The sequence below is a fragment of the Podarcis tiliguerta genome (assembly GCF_965153285.1).
Source record: "Podarcis tiliguerta genome assembly, chromosome: 6".
Taxonomy (NCBI): Eukaryota; Metazoa; Chordata; class Lepidosauria; order Squamata; family Lacertidae; genus Podarcis; species Podarcis tiliguerta.
Genome location: NC_139539.1, coordinates 11831009 through 11855144, shown reverse-complemented (window position 1 = coordinate 11855144; position 24136 = coordinate 11831009). Strand labels below are relative to the sequence as shown.

Below are 24136 nucleotides of genomic sequence, written 5' to 3'. Positions count from 1 at the left end.
GAAAATCCCTTATTTTGGCTGCTGATCCCTTATTTCCGAGGCTGCTGGTCCCTTATTTTCAAAATTGACAGCTATGGTGGTGCTCGTAACGCCAAGGTTGCAGGTTCGATCCCAGCTGCATATTCCTGCATTGCGGGGGGGTTTTTTTGGACAACAACTCCCATCTTCCCTAGCTAGCAGGACCAGTGGTCAGGGATGATGGGAACTGGAGTCCAAAAACAGCTGGAGACCCAAGACTGGGAAACCCTGGACCAGATCCTCAGGATCCCTTCCAACTCTGCAATTCTATGATTCTATGCTCCACTGCAGCCAAACATAGGAAGATGCCTTAAATTGACCCAGACCATTGCTCCATCTAATTCAGTGCTAGCTGCACTGACTGGCAGTCCCCCAAATTGCTGCCGCAAGTAACTCTGTCACTTGCATTTGCTTGTGCTGCCGGGCCAAACCTTGACCCACTTCTGCATTTGCACCTAAGAAATCCAGCGACGCTAAGAAGGACACCCTGAGGCCTTGCCAGATCTGTGGAAGGGAAGGAGCTGATGGAAATTTACATCAGGACTCTCTCTGCTCCTTTTAAATCTCAGCTCCTTCTTCTGTAAGCATTTCCAGTCAGGCCATCAGAGCAATACCTACCAGAAACCTGTGTTAACATCGCTCTCTCCCCCCCCCCCCCCACTTCCCTATTCAAAACATTTCAAATTCAGCAGAAACGATTGAGTCTCGCAGTCAGCAAGTGGCTTTGTTAAGGAAGCTATTCCAAGCTTGAGCTCGTGCTGTGCTTTCTCCTAGCTATGTTAGTTTTTCCCCCCTCTCATATTTCTTGTACAGAACATTACACTGCGGTGCATAAATAAGAACTAAAAAGGGCTAACCTAATCATTTCCAAGATGAAAACCTGACTTCTGCGAACACAACGGTGCTCTGCTTTGCTTTGCAGAGATAAGATGTCGCTAAATTGTCTCGCGGAGCAGCGTGGAGGGCTGCTCCCGAAATTGTTTAATTGGCGCCTTTAAAAAAGATCTGGAATTTTACGGGACTTTTTTTTTTTTTTTTAATGATGCAATGCCACGAACTCTTCAAAATAAGACACTACCCAAGACATCACACAGTCAGTGGTATAGATTACCCCTGCGGTCCTTCCCAGCCCATCTTTTACAACACACGTCATTTACAACTTCTAGGAAAGAGAATATGAAAAGAGGAGAAAGAGAGGCGGAAGGGAGACCACAGTCGGGAACAGCAAAAGGAGGATAATCTGGAGAGGATGAATGATTGAAATTTTGCTTTGGGCATTTAGAACTGCGAGGGTTAACAATCCCATTTTTATTTTTTATTTTTTGCATGCCTTCATGCTTCCTTGAATGGGACATGGGTGGTGCTGTGGGTTAAACCACAGAGCCTAGGACTTGCCGATCGGAAGGTCGGTGGTTCGAATCCCCACGACGGGGTGAGCTCCTGTTGCTCAGTCACTGCTCCTGCCAACCTAGCAGTTTGAAAGCACGTCAAAGTGCAAGTAGATAAATAGGTACCGCTCCAGCGGGAAGGTAAACGGCATTTCCGTGCGTTGCTCTGGTTTGCCAACAGCAGCTTTGTCATGCTGGCCACATGACCCAGAAGTTGTACGCCGGCTCCCTCGGCCAATAAAGTGAGATGAGCGCCGCAACCCCAGAGTCGGTCACAAGTGGACCTAATGGTCCCTTTACCTTTACGCTTGCTTGAAACATGCAAAAGAGGTGGGGCTCCTTTAGAAAACTTAGGAGAAAACCAACGATCTGTTTGCAAACTCCAGTTCTGGTACAGTGGAACCTTGGTTCTTGAACTTAATCTGTTCCAGAAGTCTGTTCGACTCCTGAAACTGTTCAAAAACCAAGGCAGCACTCAAACAGAAGCTGTGTCAGAGGTTCGGCTTCTGAAAAACGTTCAAAAAGCAGAACACTTTACTTCCAGGTTTTGGGCGTTTGGGAGCTGATTTGTTCATCAACTAAGCTGCTTGAGAACCAAGGTACCGCTGTACTTTAAAAAAAGCATTCCTTAGCTAAGCATGTGCTCAGAGGCACCTTGCTCCTCAATTCCAGTGTGCTGTAGTGGTTAGCGCATCAGATGAAGAACAGATTTCAAATCCTCAGCCATGAAGCTCACTTGGCCAGTCCCTCCCTCTCTATCAAGCCTACCTCACAGGAATATTGGGTGGATAAAATGTAATAATGCCATCATTGACTTAGTGCAGCAATGAATTAAATAGAAATAAATAAATTCTCTGCCATCCTTCCTGAACTACTGTTTTTGGTAGATCTCAGGGTTTTAGTTTAAAAAAATGAAGTCCCTCTGTCCCTGTTATATACAGTATTTTCATCCATGCAGGCTGTTCACACATTCACACTGCAAGAAATCTACCACCAGTGAGACACTAAAAGAGCTGGCCTTTCTATGAGCCAAATCAGCGTGGGCTGCCTCAGGCTGTGGAGTTAGGAAGGGCAGATGATGTTCATTTATTTTTAAGGCTTTCACATCCTCTTAACTTTTTCTAAACGGTGCCTTCGGCAATATATTTGAATTAATATTTCCTCATTGTGCCCGTGGGTGTAGCACGTGGGTGTTCTGGGCAGGAAAAACCACCCCAATGGAGAGGGAGAAGCCTGGCATAGTTTTAGGTGAGGGGTATCTCCAGATGACTTGTATATCGAGCCTTCATTTTAATTTACTTATGCAAAAATTAGACTGTCTTTATTGCCTATTTGTTCCGATTTGTTTCTGGGGAGGTTACACGACAATGAGCATTCTTCCTGATTCGCTTGTGGGGTGTTTCCATGGCTCCCCATTGACCATTCATTCATACCAGAGTTTTCAGTGCATTTCCTCCTCACTTCCCTAACTGCAAAACGTCATTTTAAAAAGTTGACAGGAGCAAGCCATCAGTAAATCACACTGGGAAGGCTGGAGTTAACTCTTTACAGTCATACCTCAGGTTGAATGTGCCTCAGGTTGAGTGCTTTCGGGTTGCGCTCCGCGGCAACCCAGAAGTAATGGAGCGCGTTACTTCTGGGTTTCGCTGCCTGGGCATGCGCGGATGGTCAAAATGACATCACGTGTATGCGCAGAAGCGGCAAAACACGACCTGTGCATGTGCTGTCGCATCTTACATTCTATTCAGGATGCAAACAGGGCTCTGGAACGGATCACGTTCGCATCCCAAGGTACCAGTGTACAGTGGTACCTCAGGTTAAGTACTTAATTCGTTCCGGAGGTCCGTTCTTATCCTGAAACTGTTCTTAACCTGAAGCACCACTTTAGCTAATGGGGCCTCCTGCTGCTGCCGTGCTGCCAGAGCACGATTTCTGTTCTCATCCTGAAGCAAAGTTCTTAACCTGAGGTACTATTTCTGGGTTAGCGGAGTCTGTAACCTGAAGCGTCTGTAACCTGAAGCGTATGTACCACTATATTAGCAAAACAGGGTCCGCATAGGAGTGTCAGGCCTGAGCACAGTAATAGGTCTTGTTGCCCATAAAAAAGTTGCCGAGACTAAAGGCCCTCACCTCCCCACAGCCACCTGTCTCCTCCTCTCCAGAGTTTTTTTTCTAAGCAATCAGAGACTGTGCCTGCGTGTCTCTCTTTGCTCTTCCTACTTCATACCTCTCCAGGTTCTGGGAGACCAGGGGGGAAGTCAGTTTGCTGCAGCAGGCGGGGGAAACCCAAGCAACTCTTCACCAGCCTGACTCATCTCTGCCATTTGACCTTCGTCATCCCACTCTCCTGTTTCAGCTTCTGCCTGAGATTCTGGACTGGTCTCGGCCACAGACTCTTCCAGCTCACTGAACCAACGCCTCCTCTTCCTAGTAATCTGCCTCTAACTACTCATTGTCATCCCACCACCATTCCCCTGGCTCTGAGCTTTCTTCCCTTGGGGGTTCCCCCACTAGCTCCTCTCACCGTTCGTTTGCATCCAACCAATCCATGACAAAAGTGGACTTCTGCTAGAGAGACGGAGCAGTGATGGTCCGGAGAATAAATATTAATTATTTTTTAAATTGGTGTATTTTTCCTCATATGTTGTGTGCGTCCCTAGTTGTAGCTTGTATGACTTTTAATAGTTGTGCAGAAAAAGAAATGTCAGCAGCTGTGGCTTGTCATATAAGCTTCACCTGCTGAAAATAATACCCTTCTGCCAAACAACTATTAAAGGTACAGGTGTCCCCCTTTCCATGTCGCTACCCTGGGTTGGGGGGGCGGTACAAGGTGGGCAGGGAAGCTAGATTTGCTGTATTAAAGTCTAAAACAGGCTTCCTCAACCTTGACCCTCTGGATGCTTGAAACTACAATTCCCATCATCCCTGACCACTGGTCCTGCTAGCTAGGGATCATGGGAGTTGTAGGTCAAAAACATTTGGAGGACCAAGGTTGAGTAAGCCTGGTCTAAAAGGCAAAGGAAAGTCCAAACAAAACATATACTTAAATCTATTACTCTACTAGGTTGACCATGACTAAGCCTGCAGACCATACTCAAGTCTCCAGTGAATTCAGTAGAATTCAGTAGGCATGGCTAGGCTTGCAGCCTTAAGCAGGATTCAATCCCAGGCAAGACACTTTTCTTTTCATTCTTACAAGAGGTAAAAAGAAGAACTTGAAGGGATATTACCTCTCAGTAAACTTGTTTTGGGTTGGAGTACAATCCTATAATCATTTAGCCAATAAAATATCTAGCCTAGTTTATTTTATTTAGAAGAATATTTTAAAAACCACCAACTCAAAAAATATAAGTTATTGTTGTGTACAATAAAATCAGTAAAACCTACTAATATCTATAAGATCATAAAAGCATTTATTTTGCTTTTCTGGGGCCCTAAAAATACCACCCCAATATATATAGAGAGAGAGTTAGTTCAGTTTGGGTGTAAAACTTACTTGGGAGTAAATTCCACCAAACTCAGAGAGAGGCTCTTTTCTGAGTAAACATGCATAATACATCCAGTCTATTAAATTTTCATGCAACCTGATCTTATCCATGTTTACTTCAATGGGCTCCTTTTCAAGCAAGTGTGCAAAGCGTTGTATTTTTATTTTATTTTAAAAAGGAAACCAAACCACAGCACAACCCTACAGATGTGCAATCACAATGGTCGTTGGTTTGAAGGGGCAGCACTTCCAAGCAGGTGTGCAAAGCATTGCAGCTTACATGTCCCGCCTGTATATGTCTACTCAGAAGCAAGTGCCATTGAATTCAACGGGCACCACTCGCGCGCACAGGATAGCAGCAGCCTCAAGGTCCCATTTGCGCACCTCCCTTTAGGAGACAAATGCAGGCCGAGCTATCGCTGGGTAAAGCAACCCAGTACTGCTTAACGGGCTCCGAGCTCGATTAATGCAGCGCACGCTTACTTCGGAGCAAGCCCTGCCTGAACCCCGTGGGCCCTACTTCCGAGTAAACCTCTTTGTAGCCGCGGGGCCCGATCGTCGGCAAAAACACAACCGTGCAAGAGCCTCGAGGAAGCCCGCCTTCGGATGATGCCCCTTGCAACCCCGCAGGCGCTTCCTCGGGAGTAAGACCCGCGGAACTTCCTTCTGCCTGCGCCAGCGGGAGAGTAGAAGCTGGGGCAAGTCCCTGTCCACCCGCTACTAAGTGGATCCTGGGAATCAGCACCCAACCTCTGCTGACTCCCGAGTAAGCCCGTCCCGGAGAGCGGAGGATTCCCTCCCGAGCCTTTTTTGTGTGTGTGTGTGCGTGTGCTGGGCTGGCCAGCCAGCAAGCGCGCGCGCTCCCCTTCTGGCTGCTGCTGCTGCCGCCGCGGCTGCTCCTTTAAGGGCGCCCGCCTGCCCCTCCGCGCCGTATGGGCCGGGCTTGGAGGCGGGGACTCGCTCGAGCAGCACCGAGAGCGCTTCACCTGCAGTTCAGAGCGGCGGCGAGGAATTGAGCGCGGCAAGGCAGGCGGAGGAAGAGGAGAAGAAGCAGCAGCAGCGGCGGCGGCTGCGAAGAGTTGGCGGCTCGGAGGCGCCGCGGGATAACCAGGCAGCGCCGGGCGGAGCAGGCAGGGCGCGCGCTGGGGGTTGCCCTGCCCGGGCTGAGCGCGGTGGAAGCGGCGGCAGGAGGCGGCAGCAGCAGCTAGCCGGGCAGGCGGGCGGGCGAGCCCGGCTCGGGATCCGCGGAGATGCCCCTGGGCTCGAGGATGCTACTTCTCTTGTTCTTTTGCTGCGGGGGCTCGGCCCGGGTAAGTTGCAGCAGCAGCTCCCGCCTGGAGAGGGATGGGGCGCTGCCGGAGGGAGACGACGACGACGAGGAGGGGAGGGGGGTGGGAAGGGGACCGTACTGGGTTCCGGGGCTTGGAAGCTTGCCTGGAAGGAGCCACGAGAGTACCGCTTTCCTTGCAATTCCTCTCTCTTTCCGCACATCATTAACTGCACGCTTGGAGGTGGCTGGGTTATAGCTCTGCTTATGTATGTGTGTGTGTTGGGGAAAGGGGGTCCCCTTTATTTCTGCATGCGGCTTGAGCGCCCCCCCTTCTCCAGATGCCTTGTGCATTAGCGGTTTCTCGTGTATGTGTGTGTGTGTGTGTGTGTGTGTGTGTGTGTAGGGGGGGGCAGAGGAAGAGCTCCTGCAAAAGCTCCACCGTACAGCACTTCCACACACACACAGCCCACCGCCCCGCCGGCCAAGCGCTCTCCCTTTCCCTTTTTTTGTTTTTTGGCAGAGTATGTGCAACAATGTTAGCCTGTGTGTGTCTCCCCGCTGAGCCCCCCTCCCCTCCACTTTCTCCCCTCTATCAATTCATAGACAACTGGCAGACGAAAATCCAGAGGAGGAGGAAGAGGAGGAAGGATTGAGCAAAGGAGGGGGGGGCGGCGGCAGTAGTGCTGGGGGAAGCTGGCTGGTCGTTTTGCTAAATGCAAAGCGACTTAACGGGCGGAAATGTGTCTCTTTGCCGTAGCCGGGGATAGAGACCTGGGCTGGTAGATAACCGCGCGGATAGAGCATCCCAAGTTGTTTTTAGCTGGCGATGAGATCCAAACGGAAAAACAGAAGAAAGCCTGCACCGCTGGAAGGAGTATATAATTATATCTGCATATTAGAGATGGGTTATTATTTTTTTAAAAAAAGCTTTGCTTTGTTAGGATCCTCCTAGAACTTCAGAATGCATCTTGCCCTCGTGTGCTTAACCCACGTGGCGTGGCTGAAGTCTTTGGTGTTGCGGTTTATCAACAGACGCTGTAGACTCTGGAGCACTCGGAGGACCCCAGCAAATCGAGACCGGCTTAAGGGTGGTTGTGTGGATGTGGGACTCTTGAGCCTCACCTCTGCTTTTAAAAATGCTTTTTAATAGCATTTTTTTTTAGAGCAGAAATTGTGCATCTTTCAACCCGACACACCCATGGCTGAGGCTAATACAGATCTGTGCAGGGAGTCCTGCTATGCACCTGATAAAACTACTCATAACATAAAAATTGGGAAGTCCCCCAAAATAGGTATTCCCTAGAGAAACTTGCTTTAATAGCTTTTAGGGGAATAACAGACTTGTACTTGTCTGCAAATGTGTATTAACGCAGCTCAGAATCTGGTTTGGCAGCTCTAACTTGCTTCCAAATATCCTGGTGTGCTGTATGTATTTTAAGGGAATATTTACCATGTAGTCTGCCACAGAGCCTTTTAAAACGAAAGGATAGGGATGCATAATGCTGAAATACTTTTTTGTGTGTGGGAGGGATATTAGGTGCCATGCTCCCTTCCTGCTTTTTGATTATTCCTCTATTTTGTCTCTTTCTAAATTTTAAGATGATTTCAGAAGGACACCCACGGCTGCCAAATCAGCCTGATTCTCAAAACCATTTTTGAGTTAAAATTGATCAGATTGCAATTTCTCTTCCTTTCCAGGCGGATATGGAAAGCCCTCTAGAGTCTTATTATCATTAAGCACATTTCCAGTACTGGAGATCTGACTGACAATGGACACGATCTGTTGGGAAGTTCTCCTGCATAAATCTGCCTACAGCAGTGTGCCATTCATTGCTTGGACAGGAGAGCTTCCTGGCAAATGGAACCCCAATAATGGCTCTTGTTTGGGACCTCCTTTCCCAAAACAAATTGAGGCACTTTATTTGTAAGCCTGGAGAGAGAGAGAGAGAGAGAGAGAGAGAGAGAGAGAACTTGATTGGGGGTGGGGAGAGAGAATAGTGTCCTAATTAAAAACCCATCAAGGGAAAGCCGCTTTGTAAGGCTTGGCTGTGTAACCCTACCACGGACTCTCTGCTGCAGTGGCCCCACTGCTAGGGCCATTGTAATAAGTGGGTGATTGGAAATCCAAAGCCTATTATCTACTGTCAGGCTCTGAAATGCTTCTGAATTGTAGATCTTGCCAGGAGACTGCCGGAGTGCACAGCCGAGTCCCTCTCATGCACTTTCCAGAGACGGTAGCTGGCATTTCTCTCCCAAGCGTGATTTCTCGCCGATATTACATTGGCTTACTTTTTGCTTAGTAAGCTCCTCTGCAAGCCAGGAGACAGACTCTCTGTTCTCTTCGCCCCTTCTCTCCCTCTCTCATCCACATGCCGTGTGGCTTTCTTTCAGTCCACCGTTCTTTAAAAAGCCACCTCAGCTGAGCCTGCTTCTTTCTGCTACATATTAAGTCCTCAAAGCGCCTAATTTTTCCAGTGATCATGGGGTTGGCCTGGCTTGCTCCCCCCCCCCCCCTCTATAGGGTTTAGGCCACTTGGTTTTGTCATCAGCATGTACCTTTAATCTGTTTGGGAGAGTCCCTAGAAAAATCTTGCCTGGGGTAGTAGGAAAAACAGGGGTGACACCCCACCACACCACCTTCCCAACCTCATTTGCTATATAGGAATTTGTTTACAAATCACCAGCTAACAAGCCATTCAGCTTCTGTGCCTGCATGTTGGCTGGAGTCTGATTGAGCACATAGATCTGGAAAGCCAAGGCACAAGGAAAATTGATTCTCCCCTCCAAGGCTTGGGCTTGAAACTAGCCTTTTTCTACGACGATTCGCTCCAGTGTGCAGCTGGAAACAAATCTCTGTCCCTAAAGGGAGGAAGTTACATGGCATAAGCTATGGATGTAGCATGCAGGTTAGGGTGTCTAGGTGATGCTCCTAAATTGCCTCGCTGGGGGTGGTCAGGGACAGGCAGAGGGACTGTGCGTATTTCTGTTTCTCTGGGTTACCCTGTGAACCTTTCAGGATTTTGCTTTGCGTTCCAGCTAGGGATGCTTGCATGTGTACACTCGCTTCCTCCCTCTCCCTCTGCCTGCCTGCCAGGTGGTGATTGCTCAGCAGTTCTGCATTGATTTGTTAAGGGAGGTACAGGCTGGGTATATATGCAGACTTAACAGCATCCTGCTGTAGCTTTCACAGTAACTCTCCAGATCTCGATTGTCCAATGACTAGGGCCAAAGATGGTGATCAGATGGGTTTCTTAAACCTGGGGGGGGGGGTGTGCTTCTGGCATGCGAGTCCTCAGGCTTGCCAGCCACGGCTTGATTTGTATTGATCTGAGATGTGAGGGTGCCTGTAATCCAACTGGGGAGATTTATTGCTGTGTGCATCACTCAAGCCTCCACCGTTCCCAGCAACCTTGCTGAATAATATCCCCCCCCCCCCCCGCAAGCCATCTCTCCAGCAAAAGGCTACTGCTATTTTCTTGCCTGGTGTTTCATTTTCCCCACCCGGCTTGAAACATGTTATCAGTGTAAGACTTGATGAAAGCTGTTTCTGTTGCTCAGACTTGCCTGTTTGCAGACACTTGCTGAGAAGCCTCCCCCCAACCCTGGAGATTTCCACTAGAAACAACAATACAATTCACAGTGTTCTGTTGCTCTTGTTTTGGACTCTGCAGGTGCCCAATGGGGATCTTACAGTCAGACCCACTTGCAAGCCAGGCTTCTCGGAAGATGATTACACAGCGCTGGTTTCCCAAAACATCATGGAAGGGCAGAAGTTACTCAAAGGTAGGAAGTATAAACTGGGAATGCAGCGGGATAGGTTAAGGAACACTTGTCCTGCTGGAGAGGAAACAGCTGACAGATGTGAAAAGCAGGGACCCCAGACTCAAATGTTTCATCAGCAAAATGAATGGTGAATTGTGGACTTGTGCATTGGTGAGACGAAGACCACATTCTTCTGTTGCATATTGTGTGGCTTGAGTGAAAGGATGTCAGAGTAGTGTGGCACACCAGCCCGTACTTAATGGTTTTGGTTTGTTTTTTAACCTCTTCCTGCTGTTGGCAGAAGTATCTGTACCTGTGTCATATTTTTTAAAAATATTGTGGGTGTGCACACCTCTGTACAGAGCATCCTTGCATTTGAGATGTGAAGATCCTTAAACCATCCTTTGCTTGCAATGCCTGATAAAGCAGACATTGTTGGTGGATTATGTGGTAAACAAGCCCACAGACATTCTGTTCTCAAATGTGGCATTCATGTTCATTACTGTCCCACTGACAACATGAAAACACAGCCAGTGAGAAAGTACCAATTAGCTTTACAGTAATTGCAGGATTACAACTGGAGTGTGTGTGTGTGTGTGTGTGTGTGACGAGAAACTCTTAAAACAGCTTCATAATCCGAAGGAAAATAGCTTATTTGTGAGCATTGTTCCTTTTGCTTTTTGTCCCCTTCCCCTGCCTCTGCCTTTTAAAGTTATTACAATAATTAAACTTTCCTATTTGTGTGGCACAGGAAATGTAGCCTTTAGTTTAGTCCTGTGAGAATCTTAAAAGCCAAACTGGAACACTTCTCTGTACTTCGCTTCCTAATTGCTAATAGGCGCTGTAGATGTCACGCTGCCGCTTCTGCAGTGCCAATCTGATATGGCAGTGAGATGTTGCTGAAGGAAGAGAAGTGAGTTTTGGAGTAAGCAAGAGATGGCAAACACTTTAGCAAAGGAGGCCAACGAAGCTCAATTTGCGATGGGCTGTTTTTGTTTCCTTGAGGGTCTGTTGTAATGAGACAGCAAAATGGCACACTGAAACCCAAGAACGTTGCCCTGAATGGTTTCTTTCTGCTTCCAAACCCTTTTATTTTCTGCAAAGATTTCATTCCTCCTGTCTTTCCTGTCCAGAAAGAGGAGAATGATTATGGTTGTACAGTGCTACATGCAGAGCTTTGTGGGGATGTGTGTGTGTGTGTCTTGCTCTAGAAACTGGCATGGCTGTATTGTAAGAGGACTGTCTGGTAAGTCATGAGTCATTTTTAAAAAATCCTATCTCAGAGGAGTAATTATATTCTGAGAAATATAAATAATACCGTGAGGAAACATCCTATGTGAACCTGAGAAAACAGCTCAAAATCTTAGGTATGTGCAATTTTATTTAAGGACCTGGCTAGGGACCTGGAAATTTCTCCAGGCTAGGATTACTGAGATGCAGTATGCTAACAAGTGCAGCTATACATTGCAAAATACTTTCCTTTTTTTATTATTTCTACCACTTTAATTATTAAATGTAGCAGTTAATACTGAGTTGATTATTTTGGGGTATTGTCCCCTCCCCAAATATCCTGCCACCACTTAATTTTGACTATTATTACATTTATATCCCACATATAGCTGTTTCCCTTTCTAAAAGGGAAATTCCCTTATTCCGAATAGGATTCCTCGCAAGAAAAGGGAAAAGTTGACAGCCGTGATCCCACATTTCCTCCAAGGGGTTTAAAGTGACACACATGGGTCCCTCTCTTCTCATTTCACAACCCCCCTATGAGGTTGGCTAGGCTTGGGAGATGGTGCGTTGCTGAAACCTTCTTGATCCATTGTTTCCTTGAGTAGCTAGTATCTAGCTGCTGCTGCACCCTCCCCAATTCTTTGTCTCCTGGCTACTCTTTTTCTCCTGCTTCCCGACTAGTCGGGTACCATTCCTGGGATGGGTTGATGTCATGATGATGCATAGCTGCATAGCCAATCAAATCTGATGCCACTGAGGGCAAGCGAAGTTGGCTGGAGAGCAAGGGAGGGCCACACGAATGGACAACCATTTTTGCCAGAAGTGTCCCCTCAATCCACACACTTCCTGTGTGACTTGACACTGGCAGAAAGGGACGAGTCAGTGTTTTGCCGGTTATGTGGACAATAAGCAGTCTAAAGCTCAGTATGTCCTCAAGTGTTGGATTATAACCCTACTGGGAGCTCAGAAAGGAATGGAGGAAGGCCACGGGCTGTGAAAGGCTTCATTTCCTCAGGCTGGAGGTGAAGTGGGAGAGGAATATGGGCCCTCCTCCAAGAATACAGCAGATGTTGGCTGCACAATGCATCTGCTGCTGACTCCTTTAGAAAGGTATATGAGTTCTGAACTTCTTTATTGCTTGACCATAATTTGCAGCTGAGTGTGCACCTTTGCCACTTCAGTGTTATAACCCTTTTATTACACCCTGGGCTTTCAGTCCGTTTTGTGCCTTTGCCTTACGTTCAGAAGTCCATTTTAATTTGTTCCCCTCTCTGAACTTGGAATTAATGAACAAAGTTTGAGCTGTTTCGGATTTAACTGACTCGATCCAAGCGCTCCGGAGGATGAATTAATGCTGGGTTTGTGCAATCAGAGGCAGCAGCAGAAGAGAGCTTCTCAGTTGGCTTGGTGGCTATTCCAGTGTGGTGTAGTGGTTAAGAGCGGTAGACTCGTAATCTGGTGAACCGGGTTCGCTTCCCAGCTCCTCCACAGGCAGCTGCTGGGTGACCTTGGGCCAGTCACACTTCTCTGAAGTCTCTCAGCCCCACTCACCTCACAGAGTGTTTGTTGTGGGGGAGGAAGGGAAAGGAGAATGTTAGCCGCTTTGAGACTCCTTCGGGTAGCGATAAAGCGGGATATCAAATCCAAACTCTTCTTCTCTTCTTCTTCCAGTCGTCCACCACCTGCCTGCAGGTTGATCATTGACTGACTGACAACATGAAGGTTGTGTGGGAAGGGAGTAACACATGAAGCTGTCTTATACTGATTTAGGCTATGGTTTTAACCATAGTGTCCAATTGGATTCAGTGGGGCTTACTTCCAGGGGATAGCTCAGTTGGTAGAGCAGGAGACTTTTGATCTCAGGGTTAACGGTTTGAGCCCTACCTTGAGCAAAGGATTCCTGCATTGCAGGGAATTGGACTAGATGACCCCCTTGGTCTCTTCCAACTCCACAATTCTATAATTCTAAAGTGAGATGGGGACTGCAGGCTTAGATGATTAGCCTCTCTAGCTCAGGAATAAGGATTCTGTAGCCCACCGGAAGTTGGTAGATTCCATCCACCCTCAGCCCTAGACAGCATAGCCATTGACGAAGGGAGTTCTAGGTCAAATATCTAGATAGCCACAGGTTCTCCATCCCTGATCTAGCCCACTCTCAGGCAGGGGTCTTATTCTGCTCTCTTTAAATGGAGACTAGTCTGGATTTGGGTCTGTCTGTATGCAAAGCACCTGCTACTCCATTGAGCTAAATCTTCCAAATCGTAAAGTATTCCTTGCTCAGTTCAGGTGAAGTGGGCCTTCTTTGCAGCAGGTAACCAGACAAGTGGCTTCAGACATGCTTTGAGTTAACATTGTATCCCTGATCCAATGGGATCATCATGGTTTGTATGCATTTGCTCCCAGGCTGCTTCTTCCCCTTGTTTTGCTATCTTTCTCTGACTGACAGTGTTTTTCCTAATGTTTATCTTGCCTCTTCATCTTTGCAGACAATGTAATTGGCCTGTTCTTTTGGAAGGGGATTTATGACAATTGGGTGTTTGATGCATTGTGTTGTGTTGTTGCTGGCTGGACAATAGAGATGGAACAGAAGGTCTGGGGAAGGCAGTTCAAAGGCAGTGCCAGCTGAGGCTGCAGAGAAGCTGCCATGTAATTATAACATCAGCTGATTGTGATCTTTAAATAAATAGAAAATTATATCACAATAAGCCATTTGAGCACTTCCTGTGAATGAGCAATTTCCACCAATGATTGTTTCTCCTGATCATGTTGAAACTCCCTTGAGTTGATGCTGGGAGTAGATTATGAGTCTTCAGAGGGTCTGTTTCCAGAGCAGCAATGATGCTAGTCCGCTGCCACAAAATCGACCCTCTTGTGGTATCCTAAACTTTCATGAACTTACTTCATCAGATGCTGAGGATCTTGTGCATGTCTCCATGATCTTATTGGGCAGAGCTTTTAATTTCTTGGGAATTTCCCACTCTGAGTTTTTGCCCCAGGATGCTTTAGTGGAATATGTTAAATGTATTCAAATTTCATTCAGTCAATTAAAAGTTTTAGTGATTTCTGTCTGAATTCATATCAAGAGAAGTGGTTTCTGGGGAGATTTATTTTTAAAGGAGATTTTTTTTTTTTTGGCAGAGGGCAAGCTAGCTATTTATTACAAACAAAATCTTCTTGCTGGCATCTCAAGGAAGAAACCAAAAATCATTGAAGTACTTGAAACAACCAACCAAGCAAGCAAAAAACCCCAACTAGCATCTTTTTTTGAAAAGCAAGCAAACATTGGAAAACATGCTTTAACTTTGTGCCTAAGCAAAAGCAAGCAGAGAGGGTCTTTATGGGCATCCTTCAGGATGTTTTTCAAACACTGTTGGGCCACTTAACTGCTCCAGCAATCTTATACTGTAGCCTGATTTCAGAGAAGGTGCTTTGTGACACCAGGAGCAAGCAGTTGCCAGTTGTCCTTAAGACATAGCATGGTTTTGTTAGAGAATCTTCCTCTGTTCAAAGGCAAAGTGGTCCAGTAGCCCAGTCAGGACACAGATGTGTCATGCCCTATGCCTCTTGATTTCAACAACTGGTTGAAGCATCCTATGGACATGCCACACCTCGTGGTCTCGACTGAGTTTCTTCCTTTTGGATATTTTCTAGCATTTCAAATATAACGCAGAGCTTACACATGAGCCTTGATAAATGGCGAATAAGCAGATGACTATCACTTTGGATAGCAAGCTGAGGTTGTGCAGGTCACCAGGTTTGCATCCTGAGTGGAGCCATTGAGATACCAACAGAAAGTATTGTCCTGCTTGCAGGAACCCTGCGGTTTGCAGAAGCACCTAATACCTTCAAAAGCAGAAGCCAACCAGAAAAAAAACCCACACACAACTTTTTGGGGGGAGATGGTGATGCAGCAGAGAACTGGAAGTCCCTCTTATATTGAATAGGATATATAATGATATATCTACAATTTGATGAGTGAAAGTGGTGTCACTTATATTGAATAGGAAGAATCGCAAGATCTACAACATAAATGTTGTATTGCACATGCAAGGGGGGAGGGAAATGAACCAAAGCAAGATGAGCAATATATCTGAGCATAATATAATAAATGGTGCAATAATGAGAATGGACACAATCCAGTGGGAAGATACCCAGGCAAGTCCCATTAAAATTAGCTTGAGCTGTGAAAGAGCCAGCTCTTCTACAGAGGATGGCCAAGAAAAAGAAAAGAACAACTTGCCAATAAGCTAACATAAGACTAGATAGCAGAAGGAAATTTCTCAAGAGTCCAGAGTTTCTTGGTGCACGTACACATTCAAAGCAGTTTGATAATATGGGCTGCCCTTGTTCTCCATAGTATGAATTCTCTCACTTCGTGAAAATCCTGGTGGTCATATTTGAAGCTTTCAGCTACAAACGCAGTGCTCGGATCTGATGCATTTGAGATCCATGCTTCTTTTGGCCTTTCCTTCAGAACAACTCTGTTGCTGGCTGAAGCTTAAAGTGATGTCGAAATGTCGCTGCAGCAGCCAGTAACAAGCTCCACAGAAGAGTGGTTACTATGCCCTTGCCAGGTAGTCCCATTCATTTCAAAAGGTCTTGACCTTGGAGAACTCTGATTGGACTCTCCTCATTGTATGCTTATGGAACATATTCTGCTACTGGGAAGCGAGTAGCAATTTTATCAAGGGAACTCCTTGTGATCTATCTTAAAAAAGTAATTCTTTTGTTTGCCAATAGTCGAGAAATCTGTTTTGCACCTTTTGGAATTCGGATGCTGAAATACATGTTGCTGTTTATCATTGTGAAACAAATATCTCTAATTTGTATAACAACTGGGATAAATCTGTTACTTTAAAAATACTCTCCCCCCACATACACATTCTCTTCCTTGCTTATGAATTGAGTTAATTATCCAAGGATACATTTCATTTTAGGGGACGCAGGTGGCGCTGTGGGTTAAACCACAGAGCCTAGGACTTGCCGATCAGAAGGTTGGCGGTTCGAATCCCCGCGACGGGCTGAGCTCCCGTTGCTCGGTCCCTGCTCCTGCCAACCTAGCAGTTCGAAAACACGTCAAAGTGCAAGTAGATAAATAGGAACCGCTCCGGCAGGAAGGTAAACAGCGTTTCCATGCGCTCCTCTGGTGCACCAGAAGCGGCTTAGTCATGCTGGCCACATGACCCGGAAGCTGTACGCCAGCTCCCTCGGCCCATAGAGCGAGATGAGCGCCGCAACCCCAGACTCGGTCACGACTGGACCTAATGGTCAGGGGTCCCTTTACCTTTACCTTTACATTTCATTTTATTTCCTGACACTTTGTATAAATGCATTTCTCTTTCTTTCCATCCGTGTGACATTCCCTCTGTTTTTCCTATGTGGCTGCGAGGTGACGATCAGAAAGTTTTGCCTGCATTTCAACTAAACTATGGTCTGTACCTGGTTAGACCTTTCCATGGTTTCGTGAAGTAAGCCAGCGTCTGTTTGAAGTTTGCCTTGTTTCTTTCAAACATAAGACCAACCAGAGCTTTTTCTGGGTTTCTGGTATCAGAAGACTAGTCACTCATGGAAACAGAATGACCACTGTGATTCAATATGGCAGTGCTTTTGTTCTTAGGCTAAAAGCTCTGGGTCTCCAAACAGGTTTTGTATATGTTTTTATCAATTGGTACTTCTGCATGCTTGTTGCTCAATATCCTTTTTGTGTACATGACCCAAAGGGTCTAGATAGACTTTTCAAGTAGTATGGTTATTTGTTGTCCCTGACTTGGAATTTCGTACAAAGCTCACATATTTGAAATGTCCCCACTCCTCTGGTGGTACTGTGAACTGCAAGTTTACTACCAGAAACGTGACCACAAGTATTTTTGTGTGGGAAAAGGAACAGAGCTCAGTGTCAGTGTGTTGGCCTTGCATGGAGTAGGTTCAAGGCTCAACTGCGGTCATCTCCAGTTTAGAAGGACCAGCTATCAGGTGATATAACCTGAGATTCTGGAATGCTGCTGGCAGTTAGAGTGCTTAGAAGACAGTTTCTTATATTCCTACGCAGGCATGGCGCTGAGTCCACAAAGGAACTACATGGATATCAGTGTTTTAAGGGTAAATTTGAAGTTATCCCTTGAGATTACAATTAGGACAGATGCTTCAGCTGCTGGTAGTTGCTATGGGAATAAGTGCCCTTTTTGGCTGCTTTTTCATCCTCCTCCTGAGAGCATAAGCGATGCTGGATGAGGCCAAAGGCTCATCTACACCAGTGCTCTGTTCTCACAGTGGCCAACCAGATGTCCCTGGGAAGGCTGCAAACAAGCTATTGAGCACACTAGCACTCTTCCCACCTGCGATTACTAACAACTGGTATTTAGAGGCATACTGTTTCCCAGTAGGTGGCTGTCAATACCTCCCAGCTCCCTGCCCACACCACTTAGTGGAACTCTCTGCAGAAATTGTGCTGACTTCATAGATAAGGAGGGGCAGGGATGGAGGACCTCGCTGTGTGATGAGCAGGTTCTTTGCATGTGAATTCTATTTAATGATCTGCCTGAAGGGGTTAGAAAACATAACACTGGGATGCCAGTCTCTGAGGGGAGTGTAATGGCTGCATGACCTCTGATATTTAGCTTGGGCTCAAAAGATTGGGATAACTCAATGGAAGGAAGGTAGCTCTGTTGGATTCTGGGTGGCTAACCTTTTAGCCCTCCATCTGTTGTTGGACTCGAGCTCCCATAACCCCCAGCCAAGCTGTAGTCCAGCAACATATGGAGGGACACATGTTAGCTACCCTTGCTTTAGAACCCCAAGGAAAGATGCAGAATGAAGAAATGCAATTGCAGTAGGCACTTGCCTCATTGCCACCATCAGCGCAGCAAGGAGGAAGTTGGGTTCTGATGTGCTGAGCTGTTAAGACAATGAGAGGAATACTTCACTTTGGCCCAATAAAAACACACAAACTGAACTGGTGTGGGTATTTAAGAACATGAGAATAACTGGTGTTCAAAATTAGCTACTGGTCCAAGTGTGACTACATGGAGATTTCTGGGCGCCAGGTTGGTAACCCCAGGTTAAAAACTTCTGCTTTACTCCATGGTTAATTCCATTTCCAATTCTACTGTGTTTTTCTCCTCCTTGCATACTGGGACAAGTGAATTGTTGTAAGAGCAAGCTACAGTCATGCAATGTAGTTGAGATCACAGAACCATAGAATTGGAGCATTGGAAGGAATCCCGAGGGACATTTAGTCCAACCCCCAGGTGAATAGACATTCCGTTGTGGTGGCCACAACCTAGATTCAAGGTGCCATTTGGTGTCTAGCTATATCTTGAGTTTCTAACAATGCAGTAGCCCAACATCCTCTTCTCATGGAAGCCAGGAAGCAGGATTTGATCACAAGAGCATTCTGCCCTCCTGCGTTTTCCAGGAATTGGTGTTCAGAGGCATACTGCAACACACACCAAAGGTGAGAGCCAGTGTGGTGTAGTGGTTAAGAGCGGTGGACTTGTAATCTGGTGAACTGGGTTCACGTCTCCGCTCCTCCACATGCAGCTGCTGGGTGATCTTGGACTAGTCACACTTCTCTGAAGTCTCTCAGCCCCACTCACCTCACAGAGTGTTTGTTGTGGGGGAGGAAGGGAAAGGAGATTGTTAGCCGCTTTGAGACTCCTTAGGGTGATGATAAAGCGGGATATCAAATCCAAATCCAAACTCTAGAACGATATCCATCAGGCTTAGTAGCCATTGATAACCCCATCCCAAATGAAGTTGTCCAATTCTCTTCTAAAACCCATCCAAATTGTAAGAATTGTATACAGGTGCAGGGGAAAGACAGTTTGGATTTCATGTGAGAGGTGGCTTAAGGGGAGATATTGTGGGAATGTTAAGGAAGTAGGAGAGGATATATTGTTTTGTTATTTTCCCTCTTCACTCATGCTTGTGAGTAAACAGCAGAGCACATTCCCTTTGCAACTTATTGGAAGCAAGCTGATGATTCGTTAGAATCCTTTAATTAAGCATGTCCAGTCTGGATTGTTCCTGGTAAGTTTCCCCTTTATTTTCCCTCTTAACATAATAACACAACACAGTCTTATTCAAAAGTAAGAATAAAGTTTTATCTGGTCTGCTAGGTCGCGCCCATCTACCTGGTCACACACAGGAGGAGGAGGAGGCTCCAGAGAAGGTATGACAGGAAGTCCTCCCTGTCTGGAGCCACATTCCTCTATGTGTCCATTCTAGGCAACAGGAAAAGGTTGTACTTGACTGCTCTAGTAATAATATATCCCACAGATATCACAGGGTGAGAGGCTGTGAGAAGAGGGGTGAGCCCAGGTGAGATCTGGGAGGACACATCTTCCTACACAGGGGATGGAAGTTAAGCTATGAGGGAGGATCTCGTGGTTTCTTTTCCTGATTCTTTCTTCTCTTTATTTCCGGCAGATCTTTGTTGTGCAAGCAAGCAAGCAAGCAAGTTTATTAGATTTGTGAGGTCCATGCCTTTACACAAAATACCATAAAACATTATTAAAAGATAAACAATAAAATTATAGAAATAAGCTAAAATTCATGCCATGCTGTCCCAGCGAAGAAACTACCCAAAAACCCCCGCCTTTCAGGGAAGAAGATACAGCAACAGGTTAGGGGAGCAATGGGAGGGACCTCACCATTTCATCCAGGAACCATACCCTAGTTTTCATAGCCTTCACCACAAAGACCGCTACCACGTGAGAAATCCGTGGATCAGCGTCCACCAATAAAAACTTTACTTGGTCCTCAGAGTTGGCTATTGATTTGGGAATAGTTTGTAACATCACATCCCTGAAGGCCGAATAGATGGGACAATACAACATGTAATGTGTGAGATCCTCTTTGGTTCTCATATGACAAGGACATATACGCTGCTCTACTGGGATTTTTGCATATCTGCCTGACAGATAGGCCGTAGGAATGGTTTGAAAACGGGCCATGGTGAAAGCTCTCCGAAGGGTGGGATTGGTGATATTCGCCAAGTAATTGGCGCAGGTTTTGACTGTTTTCAGACGGGGAAACCAGTGGGAGGACGCTGGGTTCTGTATTTTTGTGATATCTAACAGAGCGTCTCTCTCCAGGATCCATTCCCGAACTTTGTCCGGGCTCCACAGTTTAAGAATATTAAACTCCGGTAGGGTGTATCTAACCAGGATCTCAGATAGGTTTTGACGCCAAGTGGTGTTCTTTTGAAGAGATACAAAGGCTTGTTTGGCCAATAAGATGTTTGAAGTATTTGCAAGGTTGATGTAAAATCGTAGGAATCTTAAGTGGGCCCTGGCAGACACAGAGGGTAATCCAACCTCCACCCTCAAGAAAGCTGCTGGGGTTCCTTGGGGAAGGCCTAGAATCCTCTTGAGATAATAATTTTGCAAAATTTCAAGCCGTTCCAACAGCCTCTGGTTCCACCCCCAGAGTTCTATCCCATATAACATCTGGGGAATAGCTTTCCCAACAAAAGCTCTTAATGCCGGGATCACCAATTGTCCTCCCCGGGTATGGAAGAAACTAAGCAGGACACCAATTGTTCTTCGTGTTAGGATGGTTACAGCCTTAAAGTGAGCTAGCCAGCTAGATGTAGCCTGAAATGTAACACCCAGATATTTAAAAAAGGGGCACTGTTCAATCACATGTTCGTTTAAAAACCATCTAAAGGTGTGGCGAGCTCTAGTGAACACCACAATTTTTGTTTTGTCATAGTTTATCTTTAGTGAGTTATGGGAACAGTAGGCTGCGATCCCCTCCAGCATGCTGCGTAAGCCTCTTCGGGTGAGTGCCATTAAAGCCATGTCATCGGCGTATAGCAATATATTCAGACGTTTACCTTCAAGGGCTGGAGCCGATGACTTGTACTTTGCCATGTACTGAACAATGTCGTTTATATAAAAGTTAAAAAGAAATGGGGCTAGCAGGCATCCCTGTTTGACCCCTTTCCCCAATGGCAGTGGGTCCGTAAGAGTTCCCGATGGCCCAGTTCTGATTTTGACTGTAGTATCTGTGTGTAACTCTCTGAGAATTTTTAAAAGTCGTCTATCAATGTCCGTTTCATATAATTTTTTCCATAGTCTATCTCTACAGATTGAGTCAAAGGCAGATGTCAAGTCAACGAAGGCCACAAAGAGTCTGCTCTTATACGCTTTTGCATATTTAGCTACCAGGGTCTGTAGTACCATACAGTGACCTATCGTATTGTGGCCCTTTCTAAATCCTGCCTGTTCCTGGTTGAACAGGTTAGAATGGTCCGCCCAATCTACCAACTTGTTTAATAAGTACCGGGTATAAAGTTTGTATGCGATGTCCAGAAGGCTTACAGGGCGGTAGTTTGCTGGATCTTGAATATCTCCCTTCTTGTAGATAGGGGCTACCACACTTAGTTTCCAATTTGCTGGGATTTTACATGTGTTGTTTATTGCCGTAAAAAGTTTGGCCAAAAAGATGGCCCACCATTGGGTATTTGACTTAAATACCTCAGGGGGGATCATATCCTCACCAGGAGCTTTGCCATTTTTTAATGTTTTAATTAACTGTAGGCACTCTGATTCCGTAACAGGATCCCAACTAGCTAGATGAACATTCTTCAATGGGAGGGACGGACTCGAATTAGCAATATTTGAGGGTGTGTATAGCTGGAAAAAGTGTTGAAACCACACCTCGGATGGAATACTGTTGTTTACAATTTTTCCTTTGGATGAGACTCCCTGTGCTACTATTGCCCAAAATTTTCTATCATCTCGCGATTTAATCGCCTTATCAAGTGCCTCCCATTGTTCCTTCCTATAAAGGGATTTCTTGAGTTTTAAGGTGTTTTTATAGTAAGAGCGCCATCTGTGGAGATTTACTATAGATGACAGAGTCCTCTCCTGTTTTACCTTATTTTGTTGCTTCCTAAGCAGGGATCTTAGCTTCCGGCAATCTTTGTCAAACCAGCCCCCCAATTTGTTATGTTGTTTGGGAGGCCTGGAGTTTGTAAGTAGTGGGAAAAGAGACTCTGAGACCCGCTGATATAGTGAAAAAGGATCAGAGTTGGGTAAAAGACACTGGTCTCTCAGAACCAATAAATCTGGAGAGTGCAGGTGTTGTTTAATTTTAAGCTCCAGCTCGCTGTTCCATTTACGCCTGCGTGGGGCCGGTGCTTGAGGAGGGACTGCACGATGTAGTTGTTGTAATCCCCCTGATTCGAGGGGAGTTAGTGAGATTGCTCTAGGAAGATGGTCGCTCTCAGTTCTGTTAAAAGTGCTGAGACCCTGTGCCCTCTCCAAAATTGTTGGAGAGACCAGGATATGGTCAATCACACTTGCACCGCGAGGGCCGATAAAAGAAAAAAAACCTCCTGACCTATCCATGTAAGTACCATGCAGGTTGTACAAATTATGCTTAAAGGCGATCTCCAGTAATGTATTACCTGCCTTATTCAGGACCTTTTCATCAGAACTCCAAGGGATAAACCAGTCCGCTTCTGGTAAAAACTGGGATTTGGAGCCATACGAATTGATGTCACTGCCTATCCTAGCATTAAAGTCACCTGCCAGCAGGATGTTCCAGTCAGGAAATTCTATTTTGGCCTTCTCCAAGCATGACTCCAAATCTTCCCAGATTTGTATTGTCTGAGAGGAAGTACACACGGGGGGAATATAAACGTTAAAACATAGAAGATCTCCTCCTGTGTTATTGGAGATAAGTAAAATCTGAAAATTGTTGCTCTTCATCCACTGCAGTTGTCGCACCCTGTACCCTTGCTCTATAGGGATAAAAGTGACCAAACCGCCGCTAGGTCGGCCACGGTTATTTAGTTTTTTCGCAGGGGTAGCAAAAGCCACATAGCCCTGTAAGTAAGGGAGATGAGAGTCTAGGCACCAGGTCTCTTGTAAACAAATAATCTGGAATTTTGAGAGGAAATCCAGAAAATCAGCATCGCCCTGCTTAGACCGCCAGCCCGCCACATTCCACGATAAAATGTGGAAATATGGTGGTGAGGGGAACAAAGGTAGACTCCTCCGTTTGTTCTTTAGTATGATGGAATGGATGTTTTTATAGAGGTGGAGTGAGCTGTTAAGATCATTCGTGGTAGGTACTAACCTAGTGAGTTTTGTTTCCCTGGCATGGTGTCCCCTCGCTGTGTCTGTCTTTCAATCCTCCACCTGAATGTCATCTAAGGATCCTAAGACATCCACAAAGATTGAGCCGTTCCTACTCATCGGCATGGCAAGATCTACCTGGTGTGTTGTTGTTTGAGGTATTAAGGGTTGTGTGGGAGAACCCGCTTCTTCGGGGGACAGGAACCGGCACTGCGTCCAGTCTTCGTTGGATAAGGGCTTTGTTGTGTTAGTAGCAAAATTAAATTCCAAAGGAGCAGAAAAGCCTTGGGGAAGTAAGGATTTTTTGATGTTTTGTAACCTAGCTATTAACGCATCCTGGGACTGATGAATCTGCTCAAGGGAAGCTAAAAAGAACAGCTCCTTTTCGTTTAAAATATCTTTTTTGGGTTCATTGGAAGGGAGTGAACTTTTTTGGAGCTTAGCCTTCTGTTTGGAAATTTTGACTGCCTCCGGTTGAACTTGTTTGTAGTTTTCAGAAGCCATTTCCAATTCTGTGTGCAGACTAGTAGGCTTACGTGTTCCTAAGAGGGATGATGGAATGCCGGACTCTTCGAATAGGCGGGTCACCAACAGGCCAGCCCTCTGGAGCCTGTCCCTCTTTTTCAAGATTTGTTTAGTTACCGACCAGTCCTTAAAGGTCACCACAACTCTGTTTTGGGCCTTATCAAAAGGAAGAAATTTCACGCTGACAATGTTTTCTGCTGGAATAAGGCCTCTGATGACTAAGTCAATTTTCTTAAGTATATAAATTCTCTGTTGTGCAGGCGTGGAAAGGCCTCCATGCTTGAAAAGAGGGAGGAGGACTAGTTTATGTTTAATTAAAATTAAGTTCTGGCTCTTTCGTACTCCCTTCTGGAGAGTTTCTTGC

General features: G+C 45.9%; 1 protein-coding gene across 6 annotated transcripts in view; it reads left to right on the top strand.

Moving 5' to 3' along the window:
• Positions 1 to 5844: 5844 nt before the first annotated feature.
• Positions 5845 to 24136, top strand: part of CDH4 (cadherin 4) — an 811352-nt gene continuing 793060 nt past the window's right edge. For 5 of the 6 annotated variants that reach the window (XM_083447293.1, XM_083447292.1, XM_083447291.1 and 2 more), the window contains exons 1-2: positions 5884 to 6203; positions 9835 to 9946. In XM_083447293.1, coding sequence (XP_083303419.1) covers positions 6144 to 6203; positions 9835 to 9946 — 172 coding nt within the window. In that variant the 5' untranslated portion in view covers positions 5884 to 6143. Of the gene's footprint in view, positions 6204 to 9834; positions 9947 to 24136 lie in introns of all 6 variants that reach the window. The other variant, XM_083447288.1, reaches the window with a different exon arrangement.